The sequence below is a fragment of the Cotesia glomerata genome, linkage group LG1 (assembly GCF_020080835.1).
Source record: "Cotesia glomerata isolate CgM1 linkage group LG1, MPM_Cglom_v2.3, whole genome shotgun sequence".
NCBI classification, from domain to species: Eukaryota; Metazoa; Arthropoda; class Insecta; order Hymenoptera; family Braconidae; genus Cotesia; species Cotesia glomerata.
In genome coordinates this window covers 777,359-804,467 of record NC_058158.1, presented here as the reverse complement: position 1 = coordinate 804,467, position 27,109 = coordinate 777,359, and the positions used below count along the sequence as shown (strand labels likewise).

The 27,109-nt window shown below is 26.4% G+C and overlaps 3 protein-coding genes and 1 long non-coding RNA gene across 11 annotated transcripts in view; 2 read left to right on the top strand and 2 right to left on the bottom strand.

Moving 5' to 3' along the window:
* Nucleotides 1-33: 33 nt before the first annotated feature.
* LOC123259365 (cell division cycle and apoptosis regulator protein 1-like) lies at nucleotides 34-12,666 on the bottom strand. 3 transcript variants are annotated; one of them, XM_044719816.1, is made up of 15 exons: nucleotides 12,531-12,666; nucleotides 11,747-11,874; nucleotides 11,056-11,330; nucleotides 10,724-10,963; nucleotides 9,979-10,251; nucleotides 9,620-9,845; nucleotides 8,258-8,535; nucleotides 6,913-7,183; nucleotides 5,443-5,508; nucleotides 5,123-5,362; nucleotides 3,525-3,704; nucleotides 3,064-3,399; nucleotides 2,472-2,847; nucleotides 2,053-2,393; nucleotides 34-868 (listed from the first exon to the last, which is right to left on the bottom strand). In XM_044719816.1, exons 1-15 carry the CDS (start codon nucleotides 12,586-12,588, stop codon nucleotides 548-550), a joined length of 3,609 nt encoding a protein of 1,202 aa, XP_044575751.1. In that variant the 5' UTR covers nucleotides 12,589-12,666; the 3' UTR covers nucleotides 34-547. The 3 variants fall into 3 exon arrangements, with proteins under 3 accessions (XP_044575751.1, XP_044575760.1, XP_044575764.1); XM_044719825.1 differs by having other exon boundaries at nucleotides 9,979-10,248; XM_044719829.1 differs by having other exon boundaries at nucleotides 9,979-10,245.
* LOC123259470 lies at nucleotides 12,189-25,341 on the top strand. The gene is made up of 4 exons (XR_006508244.1): nucleotides 12,189-12,402; nucleotides 12,495-12,602; nucleotides 15,170-15,382; nucleotides 25,330-25,341. It is a non-coding gene; the product is annotated as an uncharacterized LOC123259470 (long non-coding RNA).
* LOC123259440 (peptidyl-prolyl cis-trans isomerase-like) lies at nucleotides 15,402-18,311 on the top strand. The gene is made up of 3 exons (XM_044719980.1): nucleotides 15,402-15,680; nucleotides 16,123-16,476; nucleotides 17,488-18,311. The coding sequence occupies exons 1-3, from the start codon at nucleotides 15,477-15,479 to the stop codon at nucleotides 17,557-17,559; spliced, it is 630 nt and encodes a 209-aa protein (XP_044575915.1). The 5' UTR covers nucleotides 15,402-15,476; the 3' UTR covers nucleotides 17,560-18,311.
* The window catches only part of LOC123259406, a 32,557-nt gene continuing 26,913 nt past the window's right edge, over nucleotides 21,466-27,109 (bottom strand). For all 6 annotated transcript variants that reach the window (XM_044719955.1, XM_044719936.1, XM_044719909.1 and 3 more), the window contains 3 exons: nucleotides 25,071-25,317; nucleotides 24,652-24,975; nucleotides 21,466-22,344 (listed from right to left, as the gene is read on the bottom strand). In XM_044719955.1, coding sequence (XP_044575890.1) covers nucleotides 21,502-22,344; nucleotides 24,652-24,975; nucleotides 25,071-25,301 — 1,398 coding nt within the window. In that variant the 5' untranslated portion in view covers nucleotides 25,302-25,317 and the 3' untranslated portion in view covers nucleotides 21,466-21,501. The remainder of the gene's footprint in view (nucleotides 22,345-24,651; nucleotides 24,976-25,070; nucleotides 25,318-27,109) is intronic.

Below are 27,109 nucleotides of genomic sequence, written 5' to 3'. Positions count from 1 at the left end.
CTTTCATCAAATAAATTAAAAAAAAAAATCAAATTAGTAATTAATCAATTTTTATTAATTATACACTTCTATTACAATAATTTCGTCGTCTATTGAATTGAAACAAGGGTGAAAGTATAAATTTTAAATGTGAAAATTTTATAAAATTTATTTCCACGCTTATTACACTTTCTAGTATCCACAAGTGCTTATTAAATTCAACCCGATTTATTATAAATGAATTAATTAATAAAACATTCACTGAAATTAATTAAATTTAAATAATAACATTTAAACATCCAAATAAATGATTCAATTTAAATTAAACAATTTTTTTACAAATTGCATATTGCATGCTGAATTATTTTTTAATAAAAAATAATTAATTTTCAAAGACAAGATCACGTTTTTTATCAATTTTTTTTATACTTAAAAATATCGGGACAAAGACGGCTCTCCAGATTAACGTGCATCTAAGCACTACTACACAGTTCGTGTAACGAATTGATTATTCTTTATAAATAGTAAAAAATACCAATTACAATAAACAAGTGATAAATTATTATTATTAATTTTTTTTATCTTTATCTTTATCAGTATCAGTCGTTTCTTTTTTAATAGCTGACTCCTTTTTGCTCTCGTGCTTCTTACTGCTACTACTGTCTTTGTCTTTGTCTTTGTCCTTGTCCTCGGGCTCTTTTTTTATGGAGCTCTTGCTGTCGCTCCACCGGGAGTCGCTCTTGGATTTGCTGTCCTGAGACCCGTTTACCTCCGAAGTTTTTTCATCTTGAATCTCTACGATTTCCACTTTTTTAGACTCCCCTTGAACTATTTTTGCTGTCGTGTGGTACACGTTCTTTAATGCACTCAAGTATGTGTGACAGTCCGACTAAAAATATGATTAATTTTATGACATTATTAAAAATTCATTTTTTTCCTGTGAAATATTGAAATTTTTAAGGATATAAGCTCATCCTGATGTTACGCTCATCAAGAGCTTTCATTTGAGTACCCACATCGATTTTTCATTTATTTTATATATTTATATATATTATATATATAAATATATGAAAAATATATGAAAATGCATGTTGGTACTCAAATCAAAGCTCTTGATAAGTGTATCATCGAGATGAGCTTATATCTTGGAAAATATCAATAATTAAGAGATGATCTTGTATCTTGTGAACTGTTGACATTTTTAAAGATATAAGCTCATCCCGATGTTATACTCATCGAGACCTTTCATTTGAGTACCCACATCAATTTTTCATATATTTATATATATATTATATATATGTATATATGAAAAACATATCATAAATGCATGTGGGTACTCAAATGAAAGCTCTTGATGAGTGTAACATCGGGATGAGCTTATATTTTAAAAAAATGTAAATAATTAAGAAATTATCTTGTATCTTGTGAACTGTTGACATTTTTAAAGATATAAGCTCATCCCGATGTTATACTCATCGAGACCTTTCATTTGAGTACCCACATCAATTTTTCATATATTTGATATATTTATATATATATATATATATATATATATATATATATATATATATAGCATATATATATATATATACATATATATATATATATATGTATATATGAAAAATATATCATAAATGCATGTGGGTACTCAAATGAAAGCTCTTGATGAGTGTAACATCGGGATGGGCTTATATTTTAAAAAATGTCAATAATTAAGAAATGACCTTATATCTTGTGAATTATTGATATTTTTAAAGATATAAGCTCATCCCGATGTTACACTCATCGAGACCTTTCATTTGAGTACTCACATCAATTTTTCATATATTTGATATATTTATATATATTATATATATGAAAAATATAAGAAAATGCATGTGGGTACTTAAATGAAAGCTCTTAATGAGTGTAACAATGGGACGAGCTTATATCTTTAAAATTGTCAATATTTAAGAAAATACAGTGCAATTCAACAAAATTCATTACTTAATAAAGCAAAATTTTATTTATTTATTGTAAGATTGCTTGTAAATAATTAATTAATTAAATTTAAATAAATAAAAAAATTCTTACCGCAGTTTTCTTTAATTTCTCATCAGTACTCCGAAGCCTGTCTTTATAATTTTTTAAATCATCCGTAATATCCTTCATAGTATTCGACTGCTTGTGCAGTCTTTCATTAGTAGCATTAAGATCGTGCTGAATCTCCATCATGCGAGCTTCAGTCTCTAATCTTGCCTTCTCCGATCTCTTCAATTGACTAACCAGCTTCTCCAAATCCAGCAACGACCCCTTGAACATAACAAAGCCTTCGGGTACAGACTCTGTGTTCTGGGAGTCGGAGCTGTTTTCACGACGAGCTCGCTTTGACGGTGGTCCACTGCCAACGAATACTGGCAGTAATTTTTTATTACCTATTAATGAAAAAAAAAAAAAAAATAATACAACATTTCAAAATTAATAAAAATTTGTTATATATAAATAAAAAATACCTAGAGCTAAAGATTTAAGAGTATCTTCATCTTCGTCGCCCTTGACAGACCCGTCAGATTTTTCCAACCCGTCTTCGTCTTTCTTTACATCCCTTGAATCCTCCTCGCGAGCTTTGTCAGTGAGCTTCCGATAGTGGAGAGAGTCACGCGTGACAACTTTTTGGACGAGCTTTCTAACTTGAGCGCGAGATAAATTCAATCCCAGTGTGTAAATAAGTTCTTCAATATCTTTATCAAAAATATAACCGCAGTGCGTCTGATCAAAGTATACAAACGATAATAATAAATAAGGATCATGTGTATACAATTTTACTTTTTTCTTCTTTGAGTCTTTTTCTTTATCACGTTTTCCGTCTTTTACTGAATTATCATCATCCTGAAAATTAAAATTTATTATTATTTAATAATTTTTTAAATATAAATAATATTAAAAATTAATATGAAGAATTATAATTATAAGTTAATTAAAAAAATTAATAGAAAAAAATTATTTTAAGAAATCAATAGAAAAAATTAATAAAAAAAAGTCATAAAAAATATGAATATAAAAAATTAATAAAAAAAACTTAAAATAAAAAAGAAATAAATTTACCTCAGTCTCTTCATCTTCAAACTCATCATCGTCATCCTTGTCCCGTTCTTTATCATCACTTTTACCTTTACCATCTTTATCATCCTTTTTGTCTTTACTAATCTCCCTTTTCTTATCATCCTTCTTACTACTCTTCTTTTCATCATCTTTCCGTTTTTCTTTATCATCTTTTTTGTCATCACGCTTATCGTCCTTCTTATCCTTCTTCTTGTCCTCCTCTTTCTCCTTGATCTTCTCCGGAAGACTACACAGGCTTCGGTAGATACGGAAGCCGTAATCTCGCATCAACATTTCGTTAAATAATTCAGCGAATAATGATACTTCGAATGAATGTTCCTAAAAATGAATTTAATTTATTATTTTATTAATAAATAAATTATTTATTGTTTGAATTCATTATTTAAGTATTTATTGTTTAAATTATTTATTGTTGAAATGATTTATTTAATAGATTTTAATACCTTAGTATCCTCTGGACGATAATCTAATAAAACACTAAGTGACATAACAGTGCAGTCAAATTTACCACTCTTAGCTGTTTTAGATGGATGGACAATAATGTTTGAGGCTTCTGGTAATGTATAACGTTTTTCTAATAATGCACGTTCACGTTCTATATTTTTTTTCTTATCTTCATCATACTGTAAATGATAACAATAAAATAATTATTAGTCATCTATATTATTATGAGAATAAGCAAAATTTTGTGACGAGTTACATAATTAAGAATTGACCTTGTATCTTATGAACTATTGACATTTTTGAAGATTTAAGCTCATCTCGATGTTACACTCATCAAGACCTTTCATTTGAGTACCCACATCAATTTTTCACATATTTTTCATATATTCATATATATAATATATATAAATATATAAAATATATGAAAAGTTGATGTGGGTACTCAAATAAAAGGTCTTGATGAGGGTATCATCAGGATAAGCTTATATCTTTAAAAATGTCAATAATCAAGAAATGACCTTGTATTTTGTCAACTAATGATATTTTTGGAGATATAAGCTCATCCCGATGTAACACTCATCAAGACCTGTCATTTGAGTACCCACATCAATTTTTCACATATTTTTCATATATTCATATATTTAATATATATTTAATATATATTTAATATATATAAATATATAAAATATATGAAAAATTGATGTGGGTACTTAAATAAAAGGTCTTGATGAGGGTATCATCAGAATGAGCTTATATCTTCAAAAATGTCAATAATCAAGAAATGACCTTGTACTTTGTCAACTAATGATATTTTTGGAGATATAAACTAATCCCGATGTTACACTCATCAAGACCTTTCATTTGAGTACCCACATCAATTTTTCACATATTTTTCATATATTCATATATATAATATATATAAAATATATGAAAAATTGATGTGGGTACTCAAATAAAAGTTCATGATTAGGGTATTATCAGGATGAGCTTATATCTTTAAAAATGTCAATAATTATGAAATGACCTTGTATTTTGTCAACTAATGATATTTTTGGAGATATAAGCTCATCCCGATGTTACACTCATCGAAAACTTTCATTTGAGTACCCACATCAATTTTTCATATATTTCATATACTTATATATATTACATATATGTATATATGAAAAATATATGAAAATGCATGTGGGTACTCAAATGAAAGCTCTTGATGAGTGTAACATCGGGATGAGCTTATATCTTAAAAAATGTCGATATTTAAGAAAGTACAGTGCAATTTAACCAAAGTCATTATTTAATAAAGCAAAATTTTATTTATTTATAATTCACAAGTCACGGCAGTCACAAAGTGACTGCAAGGTTGCTAGTTTATTATTAATTAATCGTTTAAAATAATTAAATAATAATAGTAGGCCACATTAATAATTGAAAATCAATATTGCGTCTAAATTTTTTTCACGTTTAAAGTTTCTATAAGAAAATATTCTTATCATTTTTGTATATCTCTGATATTAAACCCACAATTTAAGTTTCAAATAAAAAACTCAAATAATTGACATTAAATTAAAATTAATAATAATAATAATAATGATAATACCTCTTTGCTTTTTTTATCTTCCTTAGGATCCTTAATTTCTTTACCATCCTTAATCTCCTTGATTTCTTTAATATCATCTTTAGAAGCGACAACTTCCTCCTCTTCTTCAACTTCATCCTGCCTTCCTTCTTCTTTAGCCTGTTCAGATTTAACAGCCTTAACAAGTCTTGCCTGTAATTGCGACTTGAGTCCTTTAGAGTTTAAATTTCTCGCTGCCAGTTCTTGGCGCAATTCATTAACCTGAAAATACAAAATTAATTAATTAACACTTAATAATTTTTAATAAATAAATAAATAAATTTATAAATAAATAGACTTACATTCATGGACTTAGGATCCAACTCAGAGTAATGCGTAGGATCTTTCTTCTCAGTAGCGATGTCATCCTGAAAACAGAAATTAGGAGTAAGTGTTTTATGAATAAACTCACCGATAAGTAAAAAAATAAAACTACAGTCATAAGCAACCCTTATAATCCAATCATTCTTGCTCCACTATCACGCTCACATAAAACACTTCTAAGACACATAGAGATCAGCATTTAAAACGTTGACCCTTAAATGACTTGAATTATTGATATTATCTCTCTCACTCCATGACTCTCATAGTGTCCTGGCTCTGGTGTCGGTGTTGGTATGGATTTTTATATATTTATATTTATAATATCGATTGCGATAGTTAAATTATCAAACAGAGTACAGAGAAAAAAAATGATAAGTGAAAAAAAAAAGGCTTTAAATAGAAGTTTTATTGGAAATTAATTTATCAGAGCATTTAAATTAAATTCGTGCTCAATTTTTACACCAGGGTTTTAATTGTTCATCAATTATTTTTTTTAGTTAGAAAAAAAACTTTTTTATTCAATTTTTTAATTATAAAAAAAAGTTTTTTAGCTTAAATTTATAATTAAATAAATAATTTGAATTTTTTTCATTAAAAAAGAATTTTTAATTTAAAAAAAAATTATTTTTCAAATTTTGAATTAAAAAAAAAAGAAAAAAATTTTTTTGTGAATTTTTGATTTAAAAAAAGTTTTTTTTAATCAAAAAAACTTTTTTATTCAATTTTTAATTGAAAAAAAATGTTTTTTCATTTTAAATTTTTAGTTAGAAGAAAAGTTCGAATTTTTTTCATTAAAAAACAATTTTTAATTAATAAAAAATTATTTTTTATTTAAAGTTTTAATTAAGAAAAATTTTCAATTTTTTTGATTGAAAAAAAATTTTTATCCAAATTTTTAATTAAAAAAAAATTTTTTTTCACCTTAAATATTCAATTAGAAGAAAAGTTTGAATTTTTTTCATTGAAAAATCATTTTTAATTAAAAAAAAAAATTTTTTTTACTTTAAATTTTTAATTAAATAAAAAATTTGATTTTTTTTTCATTAAAAATTAATTTTTTAATAAAAAAAAAATTCTTTTTTATTAAAATTTTGAATTAAGAAAAATTATAAGTTTTTTTATAGAAAAAAAAATTTTTTTCCAAATTTTTAATTAAAGAAAAAATTCTTTTTTATTAAAACTTTCAATTGAAAAAATGATAAGTTTTTTGAAATTAAAAAAATTTTTTTTTCTTTTAATAATTGAAGAACAATTAAAAAAAAAATAAAAATATTTTTTCAACAGGAAAAACAGCTTAAATAAAATCTAAAGATAATAAAGTGATGACAATGCTGATGTAAATGTAACTGATTGATAAAAATGATAGTAAATAAAAGAAGAAGAAAGTAATAAATAAAAAATGGTAATAATTAATAGAAATAGAATATATGGGATGGTGTGGGCAGTGCCTTTTGATCAGCGACGGCAGCCTCATCATTGGCGTCATTGGTGGCATCGATCATGAGGATGGCATCGTCGGGACTAGATGCGCCACGCAGCAGCTTACGCTCCAGTTGTTTCTTATAGCTGAGATGCAGGCCATCCCACTCCAGCTTGGTAGGCACACAGCTCCAAACATCTGGGAGAAATAGTATCACCGTTTCAACACGACTAGGCACCACTCGGCCAGACTTGTGGGTCGTCTCAGCGCGCCTGTAGTAGAGCTCCAGGAAGCGGTACCTGTGCCGCAAGGAAAAACAATATCGAAACGTCAGCTCTGGTTAATGCCTAGCCGCTTATTTTGTTTTTATTAGCCTCGCCGAATTAACAACAATTTAAGGCTAACAATTTTATTCTTTTTTTTAACAACTTTTTAGAGTTTAAGAGCTCGAAAGCCCACGCACTGCAGACAAAGCCACGTACAGCAAGTCAATGTCTTAAACAATCAAGCAACATTTTTAACAACAGTCAGTTACGTTAAAATAATAACAATAATAAATTATAATTATCCATTTATCAATAAGAAAAATTTATTTTTAAATAAATAGTAATAGTAATAGTTAGAGTTAGAGTTAAATTATAATGATGGTGGTACCCTCTAATTTGTCATCTAGTTGATTTTTCACTTAGTATCTAGTAGATTCTCGTCCAGTGTACCATTCGCCGTCTGGATTTATTTATTAATTATTTTATTACTTTAAAATACGTACCTGCATTTTTTTTTGTAATTTTTTTTTAGACTGTAAACTCCAGCTACATTATTATTATTTTTTTTTTAATTAAAAAAAATAGACTTCTGACTATTTTTATTTTTATTTAATAAATAAACTTTTACAAAAAATTAAAAAAAAAAATTTTTTTATTTTAAAAAAAATTTTTTTTTTGTATTGATTCATTTATTAAATTAAATAAAAAATTTAACAGATGTCTAAAAATTTCAGTATGATTTTTTTAAATTTATTTTATTGAGTATTTTAATTCAAAAAAATTAATTTTGAAAATTTTTGGCTGAATAAAAATTGTTTTTTTTTTTTTAACGAATTTATAAACAGAAATTTAAAAAAAAATTTTTTTAGATTAAAATACTTTGATTTTTTAAATCTTGTAACTAAATGTTGTAATATTAAACATAAGCAAAGTGAATTTCTAATGTCAGTCTGGCAGCTAATGAAGAGCACACAAACTAGTGCATTTTCTTAGTATACAAGTGAAAGTAATAATTATAAATAAATGTATACTTAGACTTTATTTAGAGGTAATAATAATAATAATTTAAATAAAAAAAAATTTTTTAGTTTAATCAAGTCGACTTACCATTGGGTGCAGTGAGACAAATCTATGCCCGTAAGCGCTTTGCATGTTCTGACGGCAGTCTTAATGAGGACGGAGGGATCTTTCTCGGGGTTTGGGCCGTCCAGGGAAGGACTCCAGGGCCCACCGATCGCCATCGTCTCGTTTTTGCCTCGCAGGCCTACGAGAAAGTTTATTAGTCTGGTAGGGTGGACGTAGTCGCGGTCCGGGTCGCGGTCTTCAGTTACTCCGCAACATCTTTTGTAAATTTCTTCCATTGCGGGCATTGAAATTAACATTACCTAAAAAATTAAAGGTAAAAATTTTTTATTAATTTTAATATTTTTAATAAATTTATAAAATTTTTATTAAAATTAAAGTTAAAAGTTTTTATCAAAATTACAATTAAAATAAAAATCTAAAATTATTATTAAAATTTGTAAAAATGCTCTCTCTCAAGATGCATAATTAAGAACTTACCTTGTATCTTGTGAACGATTGACATTTTTTAAGATATAAGCTCATTCTGATGTTACACTCATCGAGACCTTTCATTTGAGTACCCACATCAATTTTTCATATATTTCATATATTTATATATATATTATATATATGTATATATGAAAAATATATAAAAAAGCATGTGGGTACTCAAATGAAAGCTCTTGATGAGTGTAACATCGGAATGAGCTTGTATCTATAAAATATATGTTATATATATTACGTAATTAAGAAATGACCTTGTATCTTGTGAACTATTGACATTTTTAAAGATATAAGCTCACTCCGGTATTACACTTATCAAGAGCTTTCATTTGAGTACCCACATCAATTTTTCATATATTTATATAAATTATATATATGTATATATGAAAAATATATAAAAAAAGCATGTGGGTACTCAAATGAAAGCTCTTGATGAGTGTAACATTGGAATGAGTTTATATTTTTAAAATATATGTTATATATATTACACAATTAAGAAATTACTTTGTATTTTGAGAACTATTGACATTTTTAAAGATATAAGCTCACCCCGACATTACACTCTTCGAGACCTTTCATTTGAGTACCCACATCAATTTTTATATATATTTTATATATTTATATATATGTATATATGAAAAATATATTAAAAATGTATGTAGGTACTCAAATAAAAGGTCTCGATGAGTATAATTACAGAATGAGCTTATATCTTAAAAAACGTCAATATTTAAGAAAATACAGTGCAATTTAACGAAAATCATTATTTAATAAATCAAAATTTTATTTATTTACAGTTCACAAGTCACGGAAGTCACAAAGTGACTGCAAAGTTACTAGTTAAAATTAAAAATTTTTAATTAACATAATAATTAAAAATTAAATAAAAAAATTACTCACTTTAGCCGAAAAAAGATAATCAGCATCAGGCGGCTCCAAAACTGCAGTATTCTCAACACAAGGCTCAACATCTTTATGCATAACATGAAAAGTGCAAGGTTTGTTGAGCGTAAACGGCATGTGAGGTGGAAAGGCGTCGACCCATCGGAAATTCGTTGAGAAGAAATCACTGGGAATGTACATATTTTGATAACGGCGCCGGACTTCCAGTACATCTGCTTCTGGTCTGGATTTTCATTTAAAAAAATGTAAACGTCAATAAAAGAGATCGTCGAGATAATAAATGATAAATGTCGCGTACAGCAATCTATTATTTACAAGCAAACGATATAAATACTGGACATGAATAAATAACTCACAAATCAAGTGCAATCTTTGGTATCTGTACCATGTAGCGCGGTACAACTCGTGTGCGTCGACGTGGTCGAGGCGATTTGCTGCGGCGTGTCCTAGATGGACTACGTTCCTCTTTTTTTTCTCGCTCCCTGATTCTGTCCTCTCGACGACGCTTCCGCTCAATTTCTTCATCGTCGTTACGACGATCTCGAGGTAAAGATCTTTCTCTTACTCTTGAGACTTTGCTCCGATTACTTGGAGGGTTATTTGTTGGATTATTACTTACAAATCTACTATTGTAAAAATATTTAATATAATTAAAAAAAATTTTATAATTAATTTTAACTTAATTAAAAAACCTCTGACAATTTTTTTTTTAAATCGATTTAAAAAAAAAAAATTTTTTTTTAAATTAGTTATATAAAAAATTATTTTTTTAAATTTACATTTAAAAAATTAATTATTGTAAAAAAAAAATATTTTTTTAATTAAAATTTAAAAATAAAAAAAATTTTTTTTTCAATTTACATTTCTAATTTAAAAAAGAAAAAAATTATATAAAAAATTATTTTTTTAAATTTACATTAAAAAAATTAATTATTGTAAAATAAAAAATATTTTTTTGATTAAAATTTAAAAATAAAAAAAAATATTTAAAAAAATTTACAAAACTTTTTTCATGATTAAATTACAATAAAAATTTTAAAAATAGTAAAATGTCTTTTAATTTCAATATAATTAATTAATTAAACAATAAAAAAATTTTACCTATTACTACTATTGTCATTAGGAGGTGGCACAGCATTATACCCGCCCGATTGTCTACTTGGCTGCTGCTGGCGATTCATCTGCTGTCCAGACGGCTGATTACCAGCACTATTATTGCTGTTACCCATTGGCAGTACTTGAATTCGCGTTGCATTCCACTTGAACGGCATCGATGGATTGTAGGAAGCTTCTACCAGCACGCGATCGCCTACCACGGGGTTTGAACCCTTCACACATGCGCTGTAATTTTTATTTACTATTAATACCCACGCCGATAGTTTCCGGCTTCAAGGTACAGGTAAAAAAAAAAAAAAATTATTTATCTAAATTACTTTGTCTGGAAGAATACATCTTCATCGACAAAACCAAAATTTTCGTGGACTTTGGTAACTGTTCCAGTAAAAACTCGCTGTTTTGTAGACGGAGAGGATACATTTTGCTGGACCTGCTGAGCAGACACTCCAGTGACTGATTGTTGAAACGCGTTTGTGTTTAATGATCTAGGAGTTGGATATGATACTGTTGCTACTTGAGGGTATAATTGACTGGCAAGATTTGACGGCAAGTTTGACCCTAACTGGGCCATTGAAGCCATTGTAATATTTGGCTAGAAATTTTTTTTATTTATTAATAATGCTTATAAATTATAATACTGAATTTAATAGACGTTTAAAAATTTTTGTAACAATTAAATTATAATTTTAAAAATTTATAAAAAAAAATTTTATACGTAAAAATTACAAGTGCGAATATTTTATAATTTATTAGTTATAAAAATTCAAAGATTTCTGCTAATTTTAGTATCATTTAAAATTTTTTATTTGACTTGTGAATAAAATTTTTTTTTAATAAATTTAATACTTTAAAAAATAAAAATAAAATATTGTAAAAAATTAATATAATTTATATTTATAAAAAAAAATTAATAAAATTAACTATTTAGTTATTTTTTATTAAAATTTTTAAATTAATTTAAGTAATGAAATTTTAAAAAATTAAAAATAAATAAATTCATCTATTAACCTGCTGTAAACCTAAACTTTGTTGATAAACCTGCTGGGTTTGTTGTTGATATTGTACCATTTGTTGTCCCCCCATCCCACTCATCGCCTGACCAATAATTTGTTGCTGGATATTTTGAATTCCCTGGCCTGTAAAAAAAAAAAATCAAAATCATTAAAAAAAAAAAATCAAAGTTAAAAATAAAAAAATTGAAAATTAAGTTAGCCGACACTCAGCAATTTTTGATTTTTTTTATTAATTAAAAATTAGAACTAAAAAATTATTTTTAAAAAATTCCACGTATAATTTTTTTAATTTTCTACATGTGAAAATTTTTGTTTTAATTTTTTAAAAATCATTTTTCAAAATAAATTATAAAAATTTTCAAATGTCGGCTAATTTAATTTTCATAAAAAAATAGCTCCAAAATAATTCGATAAAAAATTACGTCATCTTGTAAAACATCACCGCGATGATTCATCGGTAATTTATTGATACGAATATGAATAAAATTATTACAAGTGTGCGGAGTAAATTAAATGAAAAAAAATATTAATAGCATTGGAGCCTCTTAACAAGCCTCCTTATCAGGCGACAGCAATTAAATAACCATGGGAAATATTCCCAGCAATTTTATAATTAAATATACTGTAATTTCGTAATACCAATGTCATCGAGTAAGTACGAAGGTGTATGTATATACATGTTGAATACAATTTAATGGGTTAAATATAAAAAAAAAAAAATAATAATAAATCAAGTTTTTCAGTAATGATGTAAAGTTTAAGTACAACTAAATAATTACCAGCATTTCTGACCCAAGGTGGGTTCTTTCCACCACCGAACGGTGACATGTTACTCATCTTTAATTAATGAGGTAGTTTAAATGTCTAATTATTTCACTTTATTTAATATTACAATATAACAACCAAATAAATTTTAATACAGATGTACTAGCAGCGTCCTTCACTTGGCCGCCATATTTTTTTCACACTGCACTAGTCAAATTATCAATTATTTCACTTATTAATTATTTATTTATTTATTCACTTGTAAAATTATTATTAATAACAACTTTTTTTTAGGTTAAAAATTTAAAATTCACTTTTTGGATAAATTTTCAAGTTCTTTTTTTTAATTAAAAGTTTTTTATTTATTAAATCACAAAAACTGAATAATTAATACCAAAAAATATATAAAAACTCCACAAATTATTTTTAATTTCTTGCAATTAATTATTATTGAAGAAAAAGTAATTAATTTTGACAAATTCCAACTGTCATTTGTCAAGAACTTAAATTTCCGCGCGCATGCGCAGTAGCTTAAAAAAAAATTCAAGCGCTGCGCGCGCTTAATTTCCGTAAACTCACGTCCGGAGTGAATGACAATGAAGTTAGCCGACATTTCAAAATTTTTTATAAAAATTTACAATTAGACAATTAAAAAAAATTGTCACATGTGAAAAACTTGAAAAACTATAAGTGCAATTTATTTAGAAATATCTTTTTAGTTGTAATTTAATTAATTAAAAAAATTTTTAAACATCTGCTGCTAACTTCAGTGATAAAAATAAAATATGATAATCAATTTAGCATATATTTTATAATTTAAAAAATTTTTTTAACAAATAAATTATGACAAAAAAAAATGAGAACAAAAAATTGACATTTAGAAAATTAAAAAAGTAAAAAATGCAATTTTTCAGAAATAATTTTTCGGAGCAAATTTATGACAATAAAGTTAGCCGACATCTAAAAATTTTTAGAATTTTTTTTATTGAAAAAATTATTAAAAAAAAATTTATTGAAAAAATTTCACAAGTAGAAAATTATAAAAATTATCCATGCAATTTTGTAAAAATATTTTTTTTTTATCTAATTTAATAAAAAAAAAAAATCAAAAAACTCATTAAAATAAAAATAATTAAGTATTTTATTGGGATAAATGGACATATTGTTACTAATTTAAAAAAAAATTAAAATTAAGTTGGCCGATTTCTAAAAATTTTTAAAATTTTTTTTTATTGAAAAAATTATTGCAAAAAAAATTTCATTCGTAGAAAATTTGAAAAACTTTAAGTGCAATTTTTAAAAAATATTTTTTAGTTCTAATTTAATAAATTAAAAAAATGAAAATAAAGTTAGCCATCTAAAAATTTTTAGAATTTTTTTTTTTATTCCAAAAATGATTTAAGAAAATAAAAAAAAAAATTCACTTGTGAAAAACTTTAAAAACTTTAAGTGCAATTTTTAAAAAATATTTTTTTGTTCTAATTTAATTATTAAAAAAATCAAAAATTAAAATCGTCGGCTAACTTTAGTATCATCATTAAAGTTAACAATCACTGTAGAATTTTTCAATTTTTTTTTAACAAAAAAATTTGCCCCAAAAAATTATTTTTAAAAAATTGCATTTTTAATTTTTCAAAATTTCTACATGTCAATTTTTTTCATATTTTTTTTTGCCATAATTTATTTGTTAAAAGAAAATTCTAAAAATTATTAAATATCTGCTAAATTTATCATCATAAAATTTTTAAAATTTCATTTTATTGAAAAAATTATTACAAAAAAATTTCATTCGTTAATGGAAAAATTGGAAAAACTTTAAGTGCAATTTTTAAAAAATATTTTTTTGTTCTAATTTAATTATTAAAAAAAAAAATCAAAAAATTAAAATCGTCGGCTAACTTTAGTATCATCATTAAAGTTAACAATTACTGGAGAATTTTTCAATTTTTTTTAACAAAAAAATTTGCCCCAAAAAATTATTTTTAAAAAATTGCATTTTTAATTTTTCAAAATTTCTACATGTCAATTTTTTTTATATTTTTTTTTGCCATAATTTATTTGTTAAAAAAAAATTCTAAAAATTATTAAATATCTGGTAAATTTATCATCATAAAATTTTTAGAATTTCATTTTATTGAAAAAATTATTACAAAAAAATTTCATTCGTTAATGGAAAAATTGGAAAAACTTTAAGTGCAATTTTTAAAAAATATTTTTTTGTTCTAATTTAATTATTAAAAAAAAAATCAAAAAATTAAAATCGTCGGCTAACTTTAGTATCATCATTAAAGTTAACAATCACTGGAGAATTTTTCAATTTTTTTTAACAAAAAAATTTGCCCCAAAAAATTATTTTTAAAAAATTGCATTTTTAATTTTTCAAAATTTCTACATGTCAATTTTTTTCATATTTTTTTTTGCCATAATTTATTTGTTAAAAAAAAAATTCTAAAAATTATTAAATATCTGGTAAATTTATCATCATAAAATTTTTAGAATTTCATTTTATTGAAAAAATTATTACAAAAAAATTTCATTCGTAGAAAATAGGAAAAACTTTAAGTGCAATTTTGAAAAAAAATCTTTTAGATCTAATAAATTGATAAAAATGAAAAAGTCAAAAACGTCGGCTTACTTTAGTATTATACTTCAGTGTCATCCGTCGTGACCGGAAATGTTGACTAATGTCGTCTGTGTCGCAATTGGCGGAGAACTAACGAACTAACGTCCATTGAACTCCAAAAAAGAATATTTTTTGAACAGCGTTGTAAATGTTACGCAATTACAATAAAAACCAGCACGTGGCTGAGTTATTTTCTAAGTAACAATAAAAACTAAAATAAAATCCGGACAATAGTATTTAAAAGTTCAAAAGAATAATTGTCATTAAAAGTGACAAAAATAAATCATAGGAAACAAAATTTATTTCGTGAGAATTCCACCTCCTGAGTGTATATAAAATGGCGTTGGCATCGATCTACCGGTTGTCGATTGATTCGACCTTCGGCAGCTTCAGCCATTTGGGAGCCACCGTCCGCCGGAGTAACCCGTCTTTCTTGCAGTTCGCTAAAAGTTTCGCCAAAGAAGTTAAAAAAATGGGTTTACCGCGTGTTTTCTTCGACATGGCCGTCGACGGCTCGGCCGCCGGAAGAATTGTTATGGAAGTAAGTTATTATTTATTTAAAATTATATTTATTTATAAATTATATTTCCGAGCATGCATCTGATGACTAAACCGACGCGCAACCGGCTTGAGTCACACACCGGCGCCATTATCCATTCTGCTATCTCACCTTATAATTAACGTGTGCTATTTTCTGGTCAATTATTTCCTCACAATTTTTTTAAAACAAAAAACTTGCCCTGAAAATGATAAAAAAAATCAATGGGTAATTTTTTCTGAATTTGCTGCATGATGAAAAAAAAAAATTATCGGGCTATAAATAACTATGAGGAAGTGATGCCGCGTGTAAAATTTTCCATTCGTCATAAAAAAACTCGGTGGCGTGATATCCATTTTTTAATTAGACACTATTTATTGTTGTTGGTTGTTGAATTTAAATTTAAAAGGAGAATATTGATTAACAAACTAATGGTGGATTTCAGTTGAGAAGCGACGTTGTCCCCAAGACAGCCGAGAACTTCCGTGCTCTCTGCACAGGAGAGAAAGGGTTCGGCTACAAGGGCAGCAGCTTCCACCGAGTGATCCCGAACTTCATGTGCCAAGGAGGAGACTTCACAAACCACAACGGAACCGGGGGAAAGTCCATCTACGGCAACAAATTCGAGGACGAAAACTTCACTCTGAGGCACACCGAGCCGGGCATTCTCTCCATGGCCAACGCTGGACCTGGAACCAACGGCAGCCAGTTCTTCGTCACCTGTGTCAAGACCAGTTGGCTTGATGGCAAGCATGTGGTCTTTGGCAAAGTCATCGAGGGAATGGACGTTGTTAAGAAGGTGAGTTATCTTTTTTTATCTACATTTTTATCGTCATTTTTATGTTACTCAAATCAACTATTTTTATTACAAGTTAATAAAAAAAAAAATTGTTTTTAAAGTTTAGACTTTTAATTTTTTTTATTATTTTCATATTTATTACGATTTTTTAATGCTACTCAAATCAGTAATTTTTTTTATTTTTATTAAAAATAAATTATAGAAAAAAATTTTTTTTAATTTAAATTTTTTCATATTTATCATGATTTTTTTATGCCACGCAAGTCAGAATTTTTTTTTTAATTTTTATTACATTAAAATTAGCAGAGACTTGACGATTTTTAAAATTTTCTTTAATTTCTACCTTTTAATTTTTTTTGCAACAATTTATTTGTTAAAAAAATTATTAAATTAATTTTCATTAAATCAATTATAAAAACAAATAATTTTTTCATAAAAAATTATTTTTTTTTTTTAAGTTTAAACTTGTAATTTTTTTAAATTAAAACTTTTTAATATTTATCATACTTTCTTATGCCACGCAAGTCAGAAATTTTTTTAAAATTTTATTTCATTAAAATTAGCAGTAAATTGACCATTTTTAATTTTTTTCAAAATTTCTACCTATCAATTTTTTTTGCCACAATTTATTTGTTAAAAAAATTATCATATATCTTCTGAGTTAATTTTCATCAAATCAAATTTTAATAAAAATAATTTTTTCATAAAAATTAATTTTTTTTAGAGTTTAAACTTGTAATTTTTTCATATTTACCATACTTTTTTTATGCCACTAGAGTCAGAATTTTTTTTATTTTTATTAAATTAAAATTAGCAGTCACTTGATCATTTTTTAATTTTTTTTTAACAAAAAAATTTGTTAAAAAAATTGAATTTTTAATTTATTTTAAATTCCTACTTGTAAATTTTTTTGCCATAATTTATTAAAAAAATTATTAAAAATCTAAACTAATTTTTAATGAAAATTTTTTGAAAATTAAATTAATATAAAATAATTTATTATTGTTACAGCTGGAATCCTTGGGCTCACAGAGCGGGAAAACATCCAAGAAAATCACCATCGCTGATTGCGGACAATTGTAGATCTGTAAATCGTACGTAACACGACGAGATACAGTAATGACTGCACTATTATGTAGACTTTGAGTACCTTTTTTCTTCTACTTCCTGTCATACGTAAAACATTATCCAATACGAATAGCTTCCAATGATTGGTCCAAGGCAACTATAATCTTGCCTCCTCAATTAAATTAATAAAATTAACAATAATGTAAATGGTGAATAAAATAATTACGCAGACACGGTACTTCTAGCAAGGTCTCGTCGCAATAAAATCTAAATAATAAATAAAAAATGAAATTAAAAACAGAAGAAGAAATAACAAAAGCTATTAATCTGGCTTTCACAACTAATTATGGTCTCATTTGTGTTAGATTCTCTGTCCAAGATGCAGTTATACTCGATTCTCTTCATTTATCTTCAAGTAATAATACCTTTAAAGTTACATTACACTCATAACGACTTATTAATTGGTACCTTTTGTGACCGCTCGGTTGATCGCTCTTCTTATTCTGTAAATTTACAATTTTGTTACTCTGCAACAAATATTATTCCTTTTATATTATTATTCACCTAATTTTTTTTATCAATTACTATTTACCGATATGGCATTTACACAACTTCTTTGTACTCTCTGCATAATCAATAATTTAAAAAATAAACATTTTGATTGATAATGTATTATATTAAGTGTTAAATCATTCCGTTTTATTGATCGAAGAGTGTACATTCAATCGACGTCCTATTTCTACTTAATAAAATTGTTTTCAGATAAATTTGCCTCTTTACTTACCTTTTTATTATTTTTTATTTAATGAAATAATTTGAAATTTTGCTTTATTGAATAATTATTATTAAATTGCGCTGTACTTTCTTAAATATTTACATTTTTAAAGATATAAGCTCATCCTGATGTTACACTCATCAAGAGCTTTCATTTGAGTACCAACAAGCATTTTTTATATATTTTTCATATATACATATATATAATATATATAAATATATAAAATATATGAAAAATTGATGTGGGTACTCAAATGAAAGGTCTCGACGAGTGTAATATCAGGGTGAAATTATATCTTTAAAAATTTTACTATTTCACAAGATACAAGGTAATTTCTTAACAATTAACATTTTTGAAGATATAAGCTCATCTCTATGTTACACTCATCAAGAGCTTTAATTTGAGTACCCACATGCATTTTTCATATATTTCTAATATATACATATATATAATATATATAAATATATAAAATATATGAAAAATTGATGTGGGTACTCAAATGAAAGGTCTCGACGAGTGTAATATCAGGGTGAAATTATATCTGTAAAAATTTTACTATTTCACAAGATACAAGGTAATTTCTTAACAATTGACATTTTTGAATATATAAGCTCATCTCTATGTTACGCTCATCAAGAGCTTTAATTTGAGTACCCACATGCATTTTTCATATATTTATAATATAAACATATATATAATATATATAAATATATAAAATATATGAAAAATTGATGTGGGTACTCAAATTAAAGGTCTTGATGAGTGTAACATAGAGATGAGCTTATATTTTGAAAAATGTTGATATTTCACAAGATACAAGGTCAATTCTTATTTATTTACATTTTTTAAGATATAAGCTCATCTTGATGTTACACTTATCAAGAGCTTTCATTTGAGTACTCGTATGCATTTTTATATATTTTTCATATATTTATATATATAATATATATAAATATATAAAATATATGAAAAATTGATGTGGATACTCAAATGAAAGGTCTCGATGAGTGTAACATCGAGATGAGCTTATATCTTTAAAAATGTCAATATTTCACAAGATACAAGGTCATTTCTTAATAATATAGATTCCAGGTATTTAACATTTAAGATTTATTTTACAACAATTACAGATTTAATTAGACATAAAATTTATATTATTTAATATTAATTAATCCAGCATCAAGGTGCGACTGCGATGGAACTCTAGCGTTAAATTTCCTTTTATTTATATTAAGCATGAATTTTCATTATATTACTCGTTATCCCATCAAAGTGTTAAGCCAATCCAGGTCTACGTTCATTGCCAGACATTATTATTACAATTACACGTGACATCAAAATTTATATTAGGTAATAGCCTTTTTGCGATTATTACTACTTTACATGTCGTACTTAACTTTATCGCCTAGGACACACTTTATCAACAGTTACATAGTGTCAAATCTATTTACATCAGTATAACATTCACAGATATTCATTTTCATTTTTATTATTAATATTAACATTAATATACATCACCAATGATTAGCTGGGGTTTATCATGCAATTACGAGTATTTTTTATAGGGACATCAACACTGTTTACTTATTTATAATTACGTAATCTAATAACATAATAAAAGTATCTGAGGTCAGTTTCAACGGTAACCTCTCACTTTTTTTTTTTTTTTTTTTAATTAATTATATCATTGATTTGAAAAAAAAATAGATAATTTTAATCTTGCCATCTTCTAGATTACATAAAAAATTAATTTTAGTCATTTTGAACAATTATTTTTACAGAAATTAATAATTAATTTCTGAGTTGAGAATTTTGTTCAAAATGGCGAATTTTATCTACCATTTTCTCAAAAATCCGCAAAAAAAATTATAATTATAATTTTAGCAACTTTTAAAATGAATAAAAAGGAATTTTTAGTTATTTTTTACAATTATTTTCATAAAAATAGATATTTAAATTTTTTAATTGAAAATTTTGTTCAAAATGGCCGAATATATCCACCATTTTGTTGAAAATTCACAAAAAAATTATAATTATAATTTTACCAACTTTTGTATTGAAGAAAAAATAAATTATAGTTATTTTTAACAATTATTTCCACAAAAATAGATATTTGAATTTTTTAATTGAAAATTTTGTTCAAAATGGCAGACTTGATCCACCATTTTGTCTGAAACTTACAAAAAAAAATTATAATTATAATTTTAGTAACTTTTAAATTGAATAAAAAAAACTTTTAGTTATTTTTAACAACTATTTTCACAAAAATAGATATTTAATTTTTTTAATTGAGAATTTTACTCAAAATGGCGGACTTTATCCACCATTTTGTTTAAAACTTACAATAAAAATTATAATTATAATTTTAGCAACTTGGAAATTGAATAAAAAGTAACTTTAAGTTATTTTTAACAATTATTTCCATAACAATAAATATTTAAATTTTTTAATTAAGAATTTTGTTCAAAATGGCGGAGTTGAACCACCATTTTGTCGAAAATCTGGAAAAAAAACAATATTTACAATTTTAGCAGCTTTTAAAATGAATAAAAAGCAACTTTTAGTTATTTTGAACAATTATTTTCAGAAAAATAGATATTTAAATTTTTTAGTTAAGAACTTTTTTCAAAATGGCGACTTTGAACCACCATTTTGTCTAAATGTCCCAAAAAAATTAGAATTAAAATTTTACCAACTTCTAGATTGAATAAAAAATAACTTTTAGTTATTTTTAACAATTTTTCTTAACAAAAATAGTTAATTAAATTCTTAATTAAAAAATTATTGGATATAATCCACCATTTTAAGTAAAATTATGAAAACTATTTTAAAATTGATATAATTAATAAAAAAAAAAGTAAGAACTACTGTTTTTACCTCCCTCAAGAATGATCTCCAAATGAATAAAAATACTTGCATGATTAAGATATCCGGTATCTGGTAATCGATTGTCTATACAATAAAACGTGGTCCTTGAATACGATATCTTTATCAGTAGGTCTACAGATAATACAATCACCGAGTTACGTAACCTTCATAGAATATACATTTACATCAACGTTGATGAGCTATAAGTTGCTGACGACTAAAATAGACTTTCAAATAAACAAAATATTCCTTTGAAATAAAAAACGATCCAAGTCTTCGTCCAGCAAAGACAATAAAAAAAAAGCCTCTGAAATTTATTTAACAAAAAGATCCTTCAAGGACGAGCAGATGGAGGCCTCGCAGGCTTCTGCTTCGGGTTGTTCCTTGTTCCCTCCAGAGAACCAGCTGGCGACTTTTCCGGGTTTGGGCTTTCCGGGAGAGACTGCGGGCTTTCCGGAGGAAGAGGACTGGGAGGTGAGGAACTCCTCAATGGCGGATCCGAGGACTTGGGCGTCGACCCGGGTGCCACTGGTGTCGTCCCAGACGACCTTGTGCCGGGTTTCCTTCGGCGGGGAGGATTTAGCTAGAGTTTCCTTGACGGTTTTGATGACGCCGAGCTTCAAAGCAGAGGAGGAGGAGGGAACGTCGACGCTCTTCTGCTTCTTCCACATGGGCTGGTGCCGGTTTGCGAACCAGCTGGAGGGAGGAGGCTCCGTCGAGGCTTTCTCCACGCTCGACTGCTTATTTCCGGTCCCGTGGAGGATCGAGACGTCGAAGCTGTTCGAGCGGTGGTCTTTGAGGCGCCGGCGCTTCTGCTCCAGGCTCTTCGAGGTCTCTCGCTCCTCTCCGCACCGGTTTATCTCCGTTGCCGAGGACGTCAGCGAGCTCAGGATCGAGATCAGGTCCGTGTTAGAGCACACGATCCCCGGCGACGTGCTTGTCATCAGAGACCGCGGGAACTCTGAAGCTCTTCTGCGAGACGTCGACGCCTGGTTTGTCCCCGAGAGCGAGCAGGTAGAGGTTGAACTGGAAATCGCACCAAAGTCCGAAAAACGACGTTGTTGCTGGGTGTAGCGCTGCGACGAGCTGTTTCCTTCCAAGGGCTGCACTTCGCACACTCGTTCTCTTGATGGGGTCTTCCACATTTTCAAGCGTACCTGAATTTATTATTTTTTTTAATTTTGTTTATGAAATAATGACTTTTGTTAAATTGTACTGTACTTTTTTAAATATTGACGTTTTTTAAGATATAAGCTCATCCCGATGTTACATTCATCAAGAGCTTTCATTTGAGTACCCACATGCATTTTTGATATATTTTTCATATATTCATATATATAATACATATAAATATATAAAATATATGAAAAATTGATGTGGGTACTCAAATGAAAGGTCTTAGTGAGTGTAACATCGGGATGAGCTTATATCTTCAAAAATATCATTAGTTGACAAGATAGCAAAGTCAGTTCTTAATTATTGACATTTTGTAAGATATAAGCTCATCCTAAGGTTACACTCATCAAGAGCTTTCATTTGAGTACCCACTTGCATTTTTGATATATTTTTCATATATTCATATATATAATATATATAAATATATAAAATATATGAAAAATTGATGTGGGTATTCAAATGAAAGGTCTCGATGAGTGTAACATCGGGATGAGCTTATATCTTTAAAAATGTCAATAGTTTATAAGATATAAGGTCATTTCTTAATTATTGACATTTTTTAAGAAATAAGCTCATCCTGATGTTACACTCATTAAGAGCTTTCATTTGAGTACCCACATGCATTTTGATATATTTTTCATATATACATATATATAATATATATAAATATATGAAAAATTGATGTGGGTACTCAAATGAAAGGTCTCGATGAGTGTAATTACAGGGTGAGCTTATATCTTTAAAAATGTCAATATTTCACAAGATACAAGGTCATTTCTTAATTATGTGTCTAGAGATAGAGTATTATTATTATATTCCTTTTAATAATATAGATTATTATTTATTATTGATTAAAATATTTTAATCAATTAATTAGATATTTGTTTATTTTGTTTTTAATTAATTAAAAATTCTAAGAGGATTTTTTTATCTAAAAAAAAAAAGAAATCATTTCATAGCTTTTATGAAAGTTTGTCTTCATTGGCAATTAAGCGATAATTGGCAAATAAAACTCAAGCAATCTTGATATAAAATAAATCAAAATGGCCTCTTGGCTCGAGGTAGTTATTCACCGAATTTCATTTGATTGCTGGAAATAAAGGAAAAACTTTGTATTTTCCAATAACGTTGTAACTTTACGATGTATATTGACTTTTCAATGAGATTTTTAATTTATTAGTTGAGTTGTAAAATAACTATGACATTTTAATACTTCAAAGAGGGTATTATCATGAATTTATCGGTATTTAAAATTCAGTGAGTGGAAGAGTGTGAAAAAGCTTACAATTAAATTAATAGTGACAATAATCTACTGTATAAATTAATAGAAATGATACTGTGCAGTAAATTGCATATAATTTCTACAAAATTGTGAATTAATTGTGTATTTACATCCTTGGAAATTCAAATTACTGTATTTTTATATTAAATGTAATTTATCATTTTAAATAAATTAAAAAACTTAAATTTTGATTCAATTAAAACTAAAAGAAGATAATTAATAATTAATTTTATTTAGAAATTAAATGTCATATTTTTTTGCAAAAAAATTCAAAAAATAACATTTTTATCCAGTAAATTTTATATTTTCTTTGACTTTATATAAAATTTGACATTTTTTTTATAGAAAAATTAAAAGAAATGATTAATTCAATAAAAACTGACAAGGAAGATAATCAATAGTTGATTCCACTTGAAAAATTAAATTTTGTATTTTTATTTTAAAAAAATTAAGCAATTCTTTAAGAAATCAAAACTTTAATGCAGTAAATCGAATTTTTTTTTTACTGTACAAAAATCTGATATTTTTTTTGTAAAAAATAAAAAATTTGTTAAAAAATCTAAAATTTTAGCTAAAATATAAACTAAAAAAAATATAATTAATTATATTTATAAATTAAATTACAAACTTCGGCTGCCCAATTTTAAAACACAGTAACTGCAAAATTTTCATACCTGATTTTTTTTAGTATTGCTGCATTATTTGTAACTTTTAGACGTTAATTTCAAGGATTTTTTTTTTAATATTTATACTTAAGTATTTTATATTCATAAATTAAATTTGTTATTAATTTGGCGGACAAACTTTTTTTTAATAAAAAAAATTGAAAAAAATTCTTAAATGTTAGTTACTGTATTTTGAAATTGGACAGCCGATTTTTATTGCAAAAAATAAAAAAATTGTCTAAAAACCTAAACTATAAATCCAGCAACTTGAATTATCCAAGAAGCCTAATAAAAGGCGTGCAATAAATAAAAAAAATTAAGCAATCTTACCGATACTTTACCTTTCTTGCTTTAATCTCCGCAATATCATCCATGATATCCAGCTGAAGATTATGAGTGCTCCCAGAATTGCTGGGGGGTCCCCCAACTCCGGAAGAACTCGAGTCGCGTCTGATAGGAAGTATTCTCGTCGCTCCAGGAAGCGCAGCGATAGACTCTCGGCGATTCCGGCCAAACAGCATCGGCGGGACCTTGGAGATAGTGACGACAGAGTGCCTGCGGCCTCCGGGTTGGGGAGCCGGTGCTTGAGACAGCGTCGCCAGAAAGGCCGCCTCCCTCGGCGACGGTCCTGAACCTTCACCCCCTCGTTCGCTCAAACGCCTCACCTGGAATTTTAAAAGTAAAGATTGGAAATAAAAACTGACAATATTGTGAGCGAAGATGATAAAAGTAGAGGGTGGAAGTGAAGCTTGAGAGTTACCTGAGACGCAGTGATCCCCGTGGTGCATTGTGGCGTCGGGAGAGAGTGCTTGCGGGTCTCTCGCCAAGGCGAAAGTAAATATGGGTTTAGTGAAGGCGAGTCTGGGTCTAAGCAGCGTGGAGGAGACTCATTTCTCCGTCGCTCGGCTTCCTCTTCACCTAAAGTGCTCTCTTCTACTATTATTTGCGGCTCGCCTCCGCTGCACTGAGAGTACAGCTGCTTCCTCATCATTTTTCTTCTCTGGAATCTGAAAATTTAGCCACATTTGTCAGAACTGTCAGATGCTGCAAAATAACAAAGCTTTCTTTCTTGTTGTATTTTTTTATTATCAATAAATGTCAGTATGATTTTTCAAATTATTTAGCTTGGAAAATTTGTAAAAAAAAAATTAAATTTTCTTATAATTAGACAGAAAAAAAATGTTCAATTAAAGGAAAACAATTTTTCAAATTAAAAATTTTAATAAATTTAATCTTATTTCTTAATTAAATTGAAAAGTTTTGATTAATTTTATAAAAAATGTTATAATTTTTTTTATTATTAATAAATTTCAGAAAGATTTTTCAAGTTATTTTGCTTGGAAAATTTAAAAAAAAAAAAACAAATAATTACATTTTTTTATAATTTAAAAAAATTAAATTAATAAATTATTTATTATAATTGAACAGAAAACAATTCTTAATTCAAGTAAAAAACATTTTCTTAAACTAAAAATTACTTTTAGTTTATTATTTAAAAATTTAATTTCTTAATTAAATTGAAAAAAGTCTGAGTTAATTTTAATTAATTTGATAAAAAATGTAATAATTTGGATTTTTTTTTTTTTTATTATAAATAAATGTCAGTAAGATTTTTCAAATTAGTTTGTTTGGAAAATTTGCAAAAAAAAATATAATCAAATTTTTTTATACTTAAAAAAAAATAAAATTAATAAATTATTGAATATAATTGAAGAGAAGAAACATTTTAAATTTGAGTAAAAAAATTTTTTTCAACTAAAAATTGTTTTTAGTTCAAACAAATTTGATTTTATTAAAAAATTTTATTTCTTAATTAAATTGAAAAAGGTCTTGATTAATTTTTTCTTAATCGAATTAATGAAGAAAAAAATAATGTGATAATTTATGTGATATTAATTAAACTTCATTTGAAAATATTATCATAATAACTAGGTGAACAAAGTCATGAGTATTTTATCCGAAATATGTTTGTATGACAGAGAGATACATTTATTATTCCGGTGGCTTAATATTCAGTACGTGAGATCCAGGATAATACAGAAGATCACGAAGCCAACGAGCGAGACAGAATGAGTTGTTGCTCCGAAAGTCCAGGATAAAATTAATGTCGAGACTGGAGACTCGGATTACTTCGTGATCCAATAGTTGATAAGGGACTTTATCTCCTCGTTCCCTTTATCGCTGGATTATCTTTCTGATTATTATTATTTTTTTTCTTTTATTTAAGACTTTTGATTAGAAAAAAATTTAAAATTCAAATTGTAGGTTAAATTTTTAAGAACAAAAAATTGTAAAAATATTTTTTTTTTTCCAAAATTAAATTTCCTATCAATTTTATCGTATCTTGCGTCATTAAGGCGCAATAATTAATTATTAATAATAATTTATTTTGGCAGTTCAAATTTAATATTAATTTTTCCAGATTTTCTATATAAAATTTAAATTACGGGTTAAATATTGAAGATATTAAAAAATGATGAGTACTTTTTTGTAGAAAATTAAATTTCCTATCAATTTTATCGTATCTTGCGTCATTAAGGCGCAATAATTAATTATTAATAATAATTTATTTTGGCAGTTCAAATTTAATATTAATTTTTCCAGATTTTCTATATAAAATTTAAATTACGGGTTAAATATTGAAGATATTAAAAATGATGAGTACTTTTTTGTAGAAAATTAAATTTCCTATCAATTTTATCGTATCTTGCGTCATTAAGGCGCAATAATTAATTATTAATAATAATTTATTTTGGCAATTCAAATTTAATATTAATTTTTCCAGATTTTCTATATAAA

Excerpts from the sequence above, each read along its gene's own strand:
- LOC123259365 (XM_044719816.1), bottom strand. The coding sequence starts at position 12,588 with ATGAGTAACATGTCACCGTTCGGTGGTGGAAAGAACCCACCTTGGGTC. Across the intron at positions 10,964-11,055 it reads GATGTATTCTTCCAGACAAA|CGCATGTGTGAAGGGTTCAA; the intron begins GTAATTTAGATA and ends TAAAAATTACAG. Across the intron at positions 9,846-9,978 it reads CCAAAGATTGCACTTGATTT|ACCAGAAGCAGATGTACTGG; the intron begins GTGAGTTATTTA and ends ATGAAAATCCAG.
- LOC123259440 (XM_044719980.1), top strand. The coding sequence starts at position 15,477 with ATGGCGTTGGCATCGATCTACCGGTTGTCGATTGATTCGACCTTCGGC. Across the intron at positions 15,681-16,122 it reads CCGGAAGAATTGTTATGGAA|TTGAGAAGCGACGTTGTCCC; the intron begins GTAAGTTATTAT and ends GGTGGATTTCAG. Across the intron at positions 16,477-17,487 it reads GAATGGACGTTGTTAAGAAG|CTGGAATCCTTGGGCTCACA; the intron begins GTGAGTTATCTT and ends TTATTGTTACAG.